This window comes from Hibiscus syriacus, unplaced genomic scaffold, assembly GCF_006381635.1.
Source record: "Hibiscus syriacus cultivar Baekdansim isolate YM2019G1 unplaced genomic scaffold, ASM638163v2 tig00116997_pilon, whole genome shotgun sequence".
Classification (NCBI taxonomy): Eukaryota; Viridiplantae; Streptophyta; class Magnoliopsida; order Malvales; family Malvaceae; genus Hibiscus; species Hibiscus syriacus.
In genome coordinates this window covers 2501876-2515996 of record NW_024063513.1, presented here as the reverse complement: position 1 = coordinate 2515996, position 14121 = coordinate 2501876, and the positions used below count along the sequence as shown (strand labels likewise).

General features: G+C 38.8%; 1 protein-coding gene across 1 annotated transcript in view; it reads right to left on the bottom strand.

Annotated features, from left to right (window-relative positions):
- Window positions 1-14121, bottom strand: part of LOC120193999 (helicase protein MOM1-like) — a 46771-nt gene that overhangs the window by 13450 nt on the left and 19200 nt on the right. Inside the window, exons 14-16 of the mRNA XM_039196402.1 lie at window positions 11403-12321; window positions 11114-11304; window positions 10385-10489 (exon numbers count right to left, since the gene is read on the bottom strand). Coding sequence (XP_039052333.1) covers window positions 10385-10489; window positions 11114-11304; window positions 11403-12321 — 1215 coding nt within the window. The remainder of the gene's footprint in view (window positions 1-10384; window positions 10490-11113; window positions 11305-11402; window positions 12322-14121) is intronic.

Here is a 14121-nt window from a genome sequence, read left to right as displayed (position 1 = left end):
TCACATTAGACATTGACTTTTCAACCAACTCCACAAACCCTTCTTCCTCTAGCAAGTAATTGAATAATCGAAAAGGTTTAGGTCCCTAATTGTTACATTCTTCTACTAACATTATGGGATTATGGTCTGAAAGGGATTTGGGAAGCATTTTCTGAACCACGTTAGGAAACTGATTTAGGAATGCACCTCCAAAGATAAACCTATCCAGCCTTACCCAAGTTGGAGACTCTCTATTATTGCACCAAGTATATCTTCCCCTAACTAACGATAAATCCATAAGATTCAATTGTTGAACAAAGGATCTAAACAAATCCAAGGAATGCCAATTTTGTGCCATTCCACACTTCTCCTCTGTATCCAAATAAGCATTAAAATCCCCCCCTATGCAAACTGGCATACTCAAGTTCTGTACAAAACACAATAACTCCCTAAAGAATTCCTCTTTATCCTCCTCTACTGCCGGACCATAAACATTAATTAGAACACAATCAAAGTTGTATAACTTTAACTTCCCTGTTATTGCTATGAATCTGCTCTGATTAAATACTACAGTAACCTCAAAAAAATCCTCATTCCACAAACTTATCAACCCACCTGCCGAACCCTCAGCTGGAGTAAAGACATGACCTTTCAATAAATTACCCCCTAACCTCCTCCAAAGCCCACTATTACAGACGCTCAGTTTTGATTCCTGTAGAAATAAGATGAACGGCTTCTCTCTATTAACAAGTCTGTCCACTGCTCTGATTTTTTCTCTTCTCCCAAGACCTCTAATTTTCCATGTTATCACTTTTAACTTTGACATTTAACTAAACAATCTAAACCCATAGCAGCCCGAAAAACCTTCATGATCTCCTTGAAGACCCCTTCATCTCCATCTTAAAAATCTCTTCCTCTAATAATTGTTGCCCCCCTTTAAATGTGATCCCCAGTAGTTCACAAACCTCCCTAGTAGCCGCTGCTTCATACCTTGCTTTAACTGAAGAATTGGACGACTGGGATACCTCCCTAACATGTTCCAATGAATCTCTGACCAAACTTCTCCAAACCCTTCTATACACTCTATCATTAAAGCTAATAGACACTTCAGTATCCGAACAAGCACTTCCTGAATTACGTGGAGCAATTCTCAACTTTCTTCGATTAACCATACTTTTAGGCCGAGGAATAGACTGTTCCTGATGTTCAGTATGAGGAAGATGAATCTCATTTGCTAAAATCTGATCAACCCTCACAGGATCTGCAATACAAGCCTCTTGGTATTCCTTACTTCTAATCCTTCCTCTCGAACTTGAGAAGCTTTCCTCAATGAGGTTGCACCGATTGTCCTCCCTGACCTTCTTCTTCTTCTTTGAACCTTCCGCTTGACTTACTGAAAATATGCTCCTTTCTCCATCATTATGAATCTGTAAATTATTAGTGCTATCCCCTTCCAGACTTTTCATGCCTCCTGACTTTTCTTTACTCTTTGCAGCTCCCAGTGTGCTTGGACGAACTTCCTTCTCCCCCTGTAAATTATCTTCCAGCACCCTAACCTCCCCCTCCTCATCAGCAAACTGATTTTCAAAAATAGCATTGGGCTGTAAGATAAACTTATCCCCAACCCATTTTAAATTAAAAGCAGGCCCATTAGGAACCAATTTTTTAGACAACACTACAGCAGCCTCATTGTCCTCAGAATGAACAGATTCAATTTTATCTCTCAGACCCAGGCCCAAGTGATTGTCATTCTGACTTGTCCTCATTCCCAAGAAACCTGACAGCCCACAATCAGAATTATCATTAGTTGACTTACTCGATTGGACTTGTCCCCCACTGACTTCATTCACTCCACTATTCTGCCCATAGTTAAGCCAATAAATAACTTTACGCCTAGCATCCTCTGTGAACTCTTCCCTATTTGCATCCAGAGTAGGACGACTACCATCTCCCTCGTCAGACAATACATAACCACTGTTTCTAATTTTTGAAAATTTCTCCACCTTCTTCCTTCCCGCTTCTACTTCTGGTTTATTCACAACAGACCCCAATAAGGTCTTGACCTTGAACGATCTCCCATATGAGCCTATCGAGACCATTTCGGGAACATCATAAGGACTTTCCACCCTGAGCAAAACGTTTGCCGACGATAGGTCTGAACTGCTCTCATGATCTTCGTTAAAATATAAAAACTAACCCCACTTCTCTGTAAGTTTACTTAAGCATGCTACATTCCAGCACTATAGAGGCAAACCAAATAGCTCTACCTGGCAAAGGGCCGTCGGAACACTCTCCTTGTTCAAAACTGGAGCCAACCAGTCTAAGTACATGAACATCTCTTCCTTTTTATTTGTCCATGCCTTAGAGAACTCTTCTACCGAATTGAAAGTAATGATGCAAGCATTCCAAACATAGCCCCATCTAACCACCTGAACTTTCATGCCCGCTAACTCCAAAGCTTCCTTCAACAAGTCATGGTCAAAGGAAGATTTCATAATCCCTGTTAGTGAACGTTTAACCCATTCTGTTTTGGCTAATGGGATATGCATCTCCCAAACGTTCCTCACACCAGATGCGTTCTTCTTATTGACCTCCAGAATTGCCCCTGAAACAGGTTCACCTCTCTCCTTAAATTCAGAATTCACCACCTCCTTATAAGATCTGCCATCTCTCATGCTTCTCACCGACTCAGCTATCCTCCCAGATCTTGAATTAGCCCTATCCCCCAACTTGGTCTCCAACTTCCTTTTCCCGTCCGCAGCTTCCCTCCTCTTCACCTTTTGATACTTAGCAATTCCTACTGAGACTCTTCTCCCATCGATCCACTTCCCATTCACGAACTGGATTGCCTTGTTTCTGCTTTCCTCACCAGCAAATTGGACAAAAGCAAAAGTAGAGGACTTATAATATGGTTTTTCTAAAAAACGGGGGATAAAAATCCTCAGAATCTGACCAAAAGGACTAAAATACTTCCTTAACACCCCTCTTGTCACACTCTTACAAAGATTATCAATGAACACGGTCCATTCCCCATCAAGATCTCTGGAATTTTTTGAGAAAACTCTCACACTCTCTCTACCTATCGCTCCCATCTTTTTGAAAAAAGTTGTTTTTTTTCAACTGTTTTTTCATTGAAAATACTTGATAGAAATCTAAATTCTAAACTACTACTAAAGATTGAAGTTCAAAGTATCAAGCCATTCCATCTAAATTACATACTACGTAATCATACTTTATTGTGTGGATCACTAGAAATTCAGCAGCAAAATCTTGATAGAACATTTTTAGTGCTAGCCCAAAATAATAAGAAAACAACTTTCTCGAATGCATGGTAGAAGTTTCATCTACTTAATCGAGAGTTCTCACCACTTGACATCAAGAGTAAAAGAAAAAATTCATAGAATGTTGCAAATGTAATACACTTTTTCACATATTTAAATACACCAAGTAGAAAGTCATCAACTAGGTATGCCATCAGAATTGTAGGTTATACGACAACTCTTACGTTGTGTATGTTAGTATTTTTATATAATACTAACTTTTATAGGGTAGTTTAGTTTTAACCAAGTTCTTATTCCTACACAATGTATAAAGGATTGTACCTAGCAGAGACTTGCAAGCAATAATACGATTGGAATTTCTTCTATTTCTAAATCTCCATTATCAACATGGTATCAGTTTAGGTGAGCGATCTTTTTACCCTAGCCGACCATGACTTCTTATTCCTCTGAGGCTATCTCGGAGGTTACCGGTCCTTCCTCCCATCCAACCGTAACAGATGTGTCCTCTGCCTCTATCACCTGTCATCGTTTGAATGGCGACAATTATATTTCTTGGTCCCAATTTGTCTGACTCTATATCACTGGCCGATGCAAATACAATGATACGTCATGGCTCATTAACTCCATGATTCCTGAAGTGGGGGAGAACTTTATGCTATACGAAATGGCTGCCGAAATCTGGAGTACTGCAAAGGCTACATATTCGAATCTGGAAAATTTTGCTGCACTGTTTGGGATTGAGTGTCAACTTGCTAATCTCAAACAGGACAACATAACTGTCACTCAATATTTTACTTTCTTGTCTCAGTTGTGGCAACAACTCGATTTGTTTGAATCTCATGAATGGCGATGTGTAGACGATACTCAATTGTTCAAGAAAATTGTTGAAAAGCGTAGGATATTTCAATTTTTGTCTGGTTTGCATCGAGATTCAGGGAAGAGTGTTGGGGCTTAAGTCTCTTCCTTCGATTAGGGAGGTGTTTTCTGAAGTTCGAAGAGAAGAAAGTCGGCGCACTATCATGCTTCTCAATTCCATGCCCGCTGAAGGATCTACGCTACTTACTCCCAAAACACCTCTTGGCTAAAGAAGGGGAGACCTTGGTGTGATTATTGTAAGAAGGTTGGTCATGTGAGGGATTTTTGTTGACAAGCCTGTTGATGGAAAATCTTTAAAGCAGCATCAGTAGCGTGATGTTCAAGGGAACTGTGCTTTGACTAACGGTTTGCAGGGAAGCTCGTTTAGTAAACAACAAATGGAGGAATTGCAACAGTTTTTTGCTAGTTTAAATGCTACTTCCACATCCACACCTGCATCTTCCACTCTTGCAGGTAGAGTTCCCTTTTCTACTTTGGCTAACAAATCCGACACTCCTACATGGATTGTGGACTCAGGTGCCAATGATCACATGACAAGTGATTGTCGCCTCTTTCATACTTTTCAAGCAGAGCCGTCTATCTACATATTTGAACAGTGGATAATTCTCTTTCTAGAGTTGTCGATCATGGGTCTATTCGAATAAATCCAGACACACTGTTAAACGTGTTCTCTATGTTCCCAATCTCGCTTGCAACCTACTTTCCATTAGCAAGTTGTCTGCTGATTTATGTTGTACTACCAAATTTGACTCTGATTTTTTTTTTAATTTCAGGACTCGAGCTTGGGGAAGGTGATTGGCAGTGCTAAGCTTTGTGATGCTCTTTACCTACTTCCGGCAAACCTATCCTTCCAATCTCACCCTTCCTCCAGTTTTTTGTCAAAACCATCTTTGTTAGACCCTTCAACCGATGTTATGTTACTACATTTTTGTTTAGGACATCCTACTTTCTTTTATCTTGCAAAATTGTTTCCACATTTGTTTATCAATAAAAGTCCTAAAACTCTTTCTTGTGATATTTGTCCTCTTGCTAAACAAATGAAGAATGTTTATCTACCTTCTCCATACAAACCATCCAAACCGTTTGCCATGATCCATAGTGATATTTGGGGTCCATCCAGGGTAGCAACTTTAAATGGGTTTCGATGATTTATTTCTTTCATTGATGATCACACTCGCACTACTTGGACCTTTCTCATGAAAACTAAATATGAGGCTACGGATGTATTTAAACAGTTCCATCATATGGTTGAAACCAAATTTCAAAGTTCTATCCAGATTTCTCATTCTGACAATGGCAGTGAGTATTTTACCAACATCTTGGGTCCTTTCTTTCAGGAAAAAAAGGATTATTCATCTTACTTCGTGTCAACTCTCCTCAACAAAATGAGGTAGCTGAGCGAAAAAACATGCATCTTCTTAAGGTTACTCGATCCCTCTTGTTTTCCACAAATGTTCCTCGATGTTTTCGGGGGAGGCTCTTTTAACTGCCGCATACTTTATAAACCGTTTGTTTGGTACACCATTACAATTTCAATGTCCGCGAGAGATTTTTCTTCAGTTCTTTCCCAGTTTTAAACCTATGGCTTCATCTTTAAGCCTTCGAGTCTTTGGTTGTATTGTTTTTATCCATAACAATGTTCCTTCCCGATCTAAGTTCTTTGTTACAGTCATTATCACAGCCAATTTTAATTGATCAACAACCATCCTATCTTGACCGACCAACAACAACACCACCAAACTGGTCGAACCCGCCAACAAAACACACCAGCCAGAACAATCAGCAATGTCGAACCAACCAGAGCCGGAAAACTTACCGAACCAACCAACTGAAACACATCTACCTCAGCATGATCAACTCACTGCTTCGCCTCAAATACCTTAACCTGAAAACACCAAATTGCTTATTCCCGAGCCTACCATATAGCATGAACACTGCCATGAACCAGAACTGAGTATGAATTCCTCGAAAAATGAAGGAGGTAATCAAAATTTTTCCAATGAATTAAATGCTTTGATTGATAATGGTGATTTGTCGATTGCTTAACTCCTCCTTCTCTCTAAAAATCAGGTGTTTTAGTTAAGTTTTTATGTTTTCATTCCTTTTCATTTCTCTTGATGGCGAGCAAGGTGAGAGTTCAGGTTGGGAAAAATTGTGTCACAGTGATCATTTTCAACATTCCGGAGAGTTTTCTTTACCAAGGTCTTTGGATATTTTTCGATAAATATGGCGAGGTGGTGGATTCTTTCATCCCTAATAAAAGAAGCAAGGGAGGAAGTAGGTTTGGTTTTGTTCGTTTCACCAGACTGGAGGATGCGAGGAAGGCTATCAACTGTGTTGATAGATCTTGGATTCAAGGTAACGAAATTAGAGTCTTCATGGCGAGATATCATCCTCGTGATGTTTTCTGGAGGAAGAAGTTCTCTGGTCCTTTTTCAGTCGAGGGAAATAGTGTAATGAAGGATGTTAGTAATTCGGAAGCTCCCATTGGTGGTTCTGTTGACGACAGTAAGCTCTCAACTCTCAAAAACAGCTTGGTAAGATGGTGCAGAATTTTTATTAAGTGGGTAGAGTCGTCTTCTTTTGATGAGGAAGTTGCATCCCCGTTATCCAAGGTGAGGGAGCTCGTTGGTGTCTCTCCAGTTAAGTTTCCAGAGCTGGAAGGGGGTTCTGAAGAAGCAGGAAGATCCATGCACTCTCCAGAGGTGCAGTCGGCCGAGAGGTATTATGAGAATGAAGACAATTTTCTCTGCTGTTTGGGGACTAGTGCTAGAGGCAGCCTCTTGTCGGGTGAGGGTGTGGAGGACAGGAACTTAGGCGAGGCATTGCTGATGGGTCCGAGGAGTGCCGTTGTGGGTCAGAGGATGGTTCTTTCGCAAATGGAGGGAGTGGGGGAACACGAGACTTTGCTGGTGCATGAGGAGAGAGAAGCAGTGGATGTCTCTAAGGACACTTGCTTGCATGCACGTGGTTATGAGGGAAGTAAGGATTTTTTAATTAATTCTCCTATCCTGGATGGTCTCTTAGTGTCAAGAGAATTGGAAAATGTGAGCCTAAAGGATAAAGTGGATCTGTTGGTTCACGTGGAGAGGGAGAAAGAAGTTGCCTTTAGGAAAAGTAGTGAGCCTGCATGTGCTTTTGTTGGCTCAAAGGATTATTTTAATGATTTCCCCATGTTGGATGGTCGGGTTGAGTCAAGGGAGGTGGAGGATGGGATACACGAGGGCTTTTCTTACAACTGCGCATTCATAAATCCAAAGGGTAACGCAAGGCAGTACATGAGACCTAAGGTGGGTTCTGGCAACAAATATAGATCTAAACAATTTTTTCAAGGGAATTTTACAGCTCCCAAAAGAAAGTATAGGGGTTACCGAAGCAAGAGCCATCAGAGTAAGGTGCATTGGGAGGAAGAGGTGGCTGTTATTGATGACAGATTCATATATGAATCTGATTTTCCAGCATTGGGGCAGTCTCTACAGAAGGATTCGATCAATTCCTTGCCTTTTGGAAAAAATTTGGGTTGAGTTTAATGGCTCAGTAGTGTATCTGTTGTCGGAAGACTTTGGCGGGGGAAGGAGTAGAAGTTTTAGGTGATCTGCACCATGCTTTTTGTTTGGAGCTGGAAGTTCGGATGGTCTTAGCCAACCAGACGAGTTGACGTGGTGGAAAGGCGGCTATGTGCGTGTTTTTTTGTATTCTTATCATGTGATAGCTCCGTGGCTTTTGAGTTAGAAGTTAGCTTATATGGTTTTAGTTAGCTGTCACCCTTGGCTTTTAGTATGGTTGTTTTATTTGATTGGAAGTCTATCGGGCCACGTTTAGATGTTTTTTAGGCTGTTGTTGTTTGTTTGTTGGATTAGGCTGGTTCTGGTAGGATTGTTTGGCTGTTTTTGGTGTTTTGTTTATATTGGGGGTGGCTTCCTGGTTGTATCGTGCTCTTTCTATGGTTAATAAAATCCTAAGGCACTCTTTTCCTCCTTCCGCTGATTAAGGAGCTTCTCTATAAGCTCCTTTAATCATGAAGGAGGTTTTTAACGAGGCCTTCAATTCCTATAAAAAAAAAGAAGGGAGTAAGGAGACACATAAATTATCTTATTAATAGATTTGTTGCATATGGAAAGCTAATGCCTTGTTTTAAGAATTTTACAACCAATGTAGACATTGTTATTGTTCCTGATAGGATGTAAGAAGCATTGCAGGATCCTAAGTGAAAAAAAAAAGTATAAGAGGAACTGGTGGCACTAGAAAACAACACTTGGGTTATAGTTGATCTTTCGAAAGACAAGAAACCAGTCAATTGTAAATGGGTATTTATTGTTAAATACAAGGCGGATGGTAGAATCGAAAGATACAAAGCGAGACTAGTGGCGAAAGGATTTACTCAGTCCTATGAAGTTGATTATCAAGAAACATTTGCTCTTGTGGCAAAATTAAACACTGTGAGAGTGTTATTGTCATTAGCACTCAATGAGAACCAAGTGCTTCAACAGATGGATATAAAAAATGCCTTCCTAAACAGGAATTTGGAGGTATATATGTGAATTCCATCAAGTGTGAAGAGTGGTACAGGAAAGCGTGCAGATTACTAAAGTCAATATATGGACTAAGCAATCTCCAAGAGCCTGGTTCGATAGCTTCACAAAGGTGATTATTTAGGATAGCTACAAGAAATGTCAATCGAATCATACTTTGTTTGTCAAAACGGCTTCAAACAAGAAAAAGACAGTTTTGATTGTCTATGTAGATGATATCATTCTAACGAGTGATGATTCTGTTATGGGGATTGAAAGATTGAAGAAGCTCTTGGCAAGGGAATTTGAGACTAAAGACTTGGGTACTTTGCGGTATTGCTTAAGCATGGATAATGCAAGGTCGAAAGAAGGAATAGTTATTAATCAAAGGAAGTACATTCCAGATCTACTATCAAAAAAAGGAATAAAGGGATGCAAGCCAGCAGAAACACCCAAGGAAGCCAATCTTAGGCTAAGAAGGGAAGAATTGGGAAATCCTATAAACAAAAAACAATACCAAAGGCTAGTAGGTGAACTAATTTATTTATCACTTACTAGACCTAATATAGCTTATCCTGTCAGCATAGTGAGTCAATATATGAATGATCTAAGGGAAGAACATTTAGAGGCTGTGAATCGAATTCTAAGATACTTGAAAATGACACTAGGACATGGGTTAATTTCTAGGAAAACTGAGGATAGAACAGTGAGAATTTTATCAGATTCAAGTTGGGCAGGAGAATTCTAAGATATGTTCAAGTGGAGAAATAAAAAACAAGCTATGGTTTCTCGAAGTAGTGCGGAAGTAGAGTTTAGAGCAATGGCACTTGGAATTTGCAAGGGAATTTGCTTACAAAGACAGTTAATTGAGCTGGGGTTATGTGACAACAAATATTTTGAACTTCAAAGTGACAGCAAATCTACAATCAATATTGCAAAGAATCCTGTTCATCATGACCGAACGAAGCATGTAGAGATTGATAGACATTTTACCTCTGAAAAGGTAAATGGTGGATCGGTAAGGCTCAACTATATTCCTACTAGAAATCAATTGGTGAATATTCTCACCAAGACACTTCCAAGAATTACCTTTGAGAGATCACATCCAAGTTGGGTCTTTTTAACATCTACTTCGCAGCTTGAGGGGAAGTGTAGGTTATATGATAATTCTTACATTGTGTATGTTAGTAGTTTAATATAATACTAACTCTTATAAGCCTTATAGATAAAGATAACTACATGGTAGTTTAGTTTTAACCAAACTTTTATTCCTAAACAATGTATAAAGGATTGCACCTACAGAGACTTACAAGCAATAATACGATTAGAATTTCTTCTATTTCCAAATCTTCATTATCAAGATGAACAGAAAATCTTCATTATCAAAATCAACAGCAGATTCAAACATATTACCAAAACAAGGAAAATTGGCTCCATTGTCATAAAAATCTAGGCATAAAAGATGCATGATCCTGAGTTCTAAGCAAGGTCTTCTGTACAAGACTTCCATCATATCTACATACAGTACAAAAAAATTATTACAAACACTACAGAAGCTGTCTAAAGGAAGATGAATGGACAAATTTGAAGTCAAATTGCATGAAACTTGAAGTGAAAGGAAAGAATAACATCATCCTCTAGTACACGGCTGTCAAATACTATCAATCAAGCATGTAAAAGACGCCATTATCCAAATTGCAATATGAACTTAAGAATATAAGAGAATGAATATCCAACCAGAGAAATTTGAAATGCCTGCAAAATGGTTGCTGGTTCCCTATGGACCAGATGATTATTTGTGACATATTCAAGAAACCTTTCAGCCATGTCCCTGACATCCTCCTGCAACATAAAGAAAAGGCACCATAAAGCAGATTGATATAAATACAGTTTTCGCATAATAGTAAGGCACTGATGTAAAACCATGGCAGAGAAAGAGAAGTGCAGGTCCACTGTTAAATAAAACACACAAAATAATCATAATTTCTAGCTCCTTGCATTAGAGAAATAGACAAGGATCCACAATTTCTCCAGGGGAAATTGACAAACAGGGTAACTTATCTACAAAATGTGAAGTTAAACTGTCCCATATTGCACAACCCTATTGAAGTAACTTTCCCCCATTTTTTCATATTAAGATAAATAAGAAGAAAACAAAACTTGAATATCCAATTTACACAGCCAGGGATGTTTTCGAAGAAAATAATAGACAACGTCAACTGCAGTTCAAGAAACAGGGTATTTTTGAAAACTAAATCCAGTAACCAGTTTTTTGCTGTCTATTATTGTTCTCCCATAGCTTTCATTCTACACTGAAAGGGAACAGGGTCTCAGAAAAACAAATTCGAAAATAACTAAGTTAAATATCCCCACCTGTAAAACCCATTGTTTGGTTTTTTTTTTCATTCTAGTAAACAATATAGACATTATAGGCTGACAAGATATAGAACTAAATAAGGTACATACGGTAAGATGTAGAATTTCACAAAGTTCTACTATTTGTGGCCTCAAAAGAACATGGAGATTCTTTTGTGAGTCACGATGTTTTCTTCTACTCTCCCATTCACCCACTTTAAGAGCTGGCATTTCTGAGATAATATTGGCTTCATGAAGTGAGTTACAGATGTGAATTTTATCACTCCCAGAAGCTGAGTCTCCTGCAAACAATAGGAGAAGAAGATTTGGAAACAGCAGTTGGGAAACATAACTCTGTTCTACCAATACTGTAGTTCATTGCATTAACATTGCTCACTACCTTCCTTGTCTGCAGCGGCCAATTTCCTCTCTTGCAGCACAGCTTTTGGAGGCGGATGATCATTGCCATCACCAACACACTTTTTACGCCTCTTTCCAACTTCAGCACCTTCGGCTTGAGTTCCTTGTGATTCATCAAAATATTGAACCCTTTTCCGATTCCTCTGAGAAGTAGAAATAGAATACTTCCACCTAGGACACTTTCGCTCCAAAAGCTTTGTCCAAAATGTGTGGGCTGAATCTTCATTCATCACTTGAATTTCCTGCTCACCAAACAATGGCATTTCTGTCCTATACGTTCCTTGATTTTGTTTGGCTTGTAAAATTAGGGACAGCTTGCTTGTATCGTCTATCCCAGTTTGAAGCAGTATGGTAATAAATTCTTGAATCACATCTTTTAAATGAGATTGCTGAGACAAGGTACTTGCATCCAGTGTTGAAATATCATGAAAATTTTCCAATTGACTGAACAGGTATGAAGCCCCCCATTTAAGCAGCATGTGACTAGTACCGGGACTTATGTTCTCTATGTTGCTATCGATTGTCTTAACTTGTTTTGAAAGAATCAAAAGTTTTTCCTCCATGGTAAACGATGAATATAAGCGAAATACCTTTATTTGCTCAAACTGAGAATCAAGGTTTATCCTCTGCAGTGATCTTATATCGTTCACTGGGTTCCAGTCACTTCCAAATATTATCACGGTACCAACTGCAGATAGCTTGATGCTGTAATGACAAGCACGGGATTCTAATAGAAAGACAAATCTCTCCCTCTCATTATTGAATCTGTTCAAAGCAGATTGTTTTTTTGAAGGGACAACACTATTATCAACACGTTCATAGGAAGCTACACCAAATCTTTGATGCAGAAAGTCATCCAAAATATCTCCAATCAAATCCCTTCCAGAACCACCAATGTACTGCCAATCAAAAAATCTACATAAGAAATATTAAATAGCCGAAATCTGTTTCTGCATGACAAATAATAAGTATGTATATATAGTTTGGCCTGGCAGGAGTTTCATCAGAAAATCCAGCTGAAAATACAACTTTTCCGAGGTATTAAAACTCTTAACGAATTTGTCAATAAGTTTCTCATTGCAGCTTCCCATGAAATCTAAAATTAGTGATTTCAACTTTAGCCTCTAGAAGCACATATTCAATTTGCAAAATATAAAATTTCATATTAAAGACCTGGTTTGCCACTTCAGCTTCTTGGAGCAGGAAAGATGCTCCAATAGCAAGGCAAACAGGTACAAACTACAATTATTTTTTATATGCCTGACAAGCATCAGAGCCTTTTTTTTCATTCTGCCACATGTCAAAGCAGCAAAATAGAGCGGCAGATATAAAACTTGAACTTATAGGGACCCAGGGATTTTATTTCATCAGCTTTTCGCAAATTCATAAATGATCATCAGCTGTCCCTAATTTGGTTGGTGGGGTGTATGATGGTTGTATATTATGTAATTTTATGATTCAATAAAATCCTAAGGCACTCTTTTCCTCCTTCCACTGATTAAGGAGTTCATATAAACTCCATTAATCAAGAAGGGGGTTTTTAACGAGGCCTGAAATTCTTATCAAAAAAAAATTTATAAAGATCCCAATTATGTGGAGGTCAAATCGGAACTTATAAAGCGTGGTGTTAGTGGGACAGAGAACGATCTATGCCCGTTATGTGGTGTGCATCAAGAGACGGTATCTCATCTATTCTTTTCTTGCTCGATTGCATGGGGACTTTGGGGGTGTTTCTTAAGATTGTGGAATTTATCTTCGATCCTTTCAGAACATCCCAACGTCTTTTTATCTTCTTGGGAAAGTCTTGCTCCAAAGTCTATAATCTGGAATTTTATCCCGGGAGCCGTTTTATAGTCTGTTTGGAAGTGCATGAACAAGTTGATTTTCAAGAGGGGAATATGTGATTTTAATCATTTGTTCTTTTTATCGAGATATAGAGTGGCGGAGTGGTTTTCGGCGAAATATCCTAATTGTCCAGTCCTCTTTGATTGCCTAGTTAGTGACCCAAAGCTGGCTGATTCGTTTAACCCGTCCATGAAAACTAATCCATCACCGGTCTTGTGGAGTCCCCCTCCCATGGGTTTCTTCAAAATTAATGTGGATGGGGCAGTTCAAAGAGATTGGGAAAGCATTGGTATTGGGGGTGTACTACGAGATGTAGAGGGCAAAGTTTTGGGCTCATTCTCGGCTTCAGCTAGTTCTTGTAGAAAACAGAGTAAGTCTCTGTTATTTTATTCATGTATACATTCAGTAGAACATATTACACATTTATATACAAATTATGTCTCTAAACTAGGAAACTCTAAGTTAGAAAATATACTAATCCTAGAAGATGTAATCCCTTGAAATAAGGGATTGAAAAACAAAGAATAATTACAGAATCTCTTAACTTAAGGGATTGACAGCTCATTTCTATAATTCCTATAACCTTACACTTACATAACCTACACTCCCCCTCAAACTGGTGTATATATGTTGTATATACCCAGTTTGAATGACAGCTCATCAAAAGTCACTCGTGCAAGGGCTTTGGTGAAGATATCTGTCAGCTGTTTCTTCGCCGGAATGTACTGCAGTTTTGCAACTCCATTGTTGACCTTCTCGTAAATAAAATGTCCGTCTATCTCAATGTGTTTCGTTCTATCATGCTGCACTGGGTTTTTTGCTATACTCATAATTGATTGACTGTCACTAAAAAT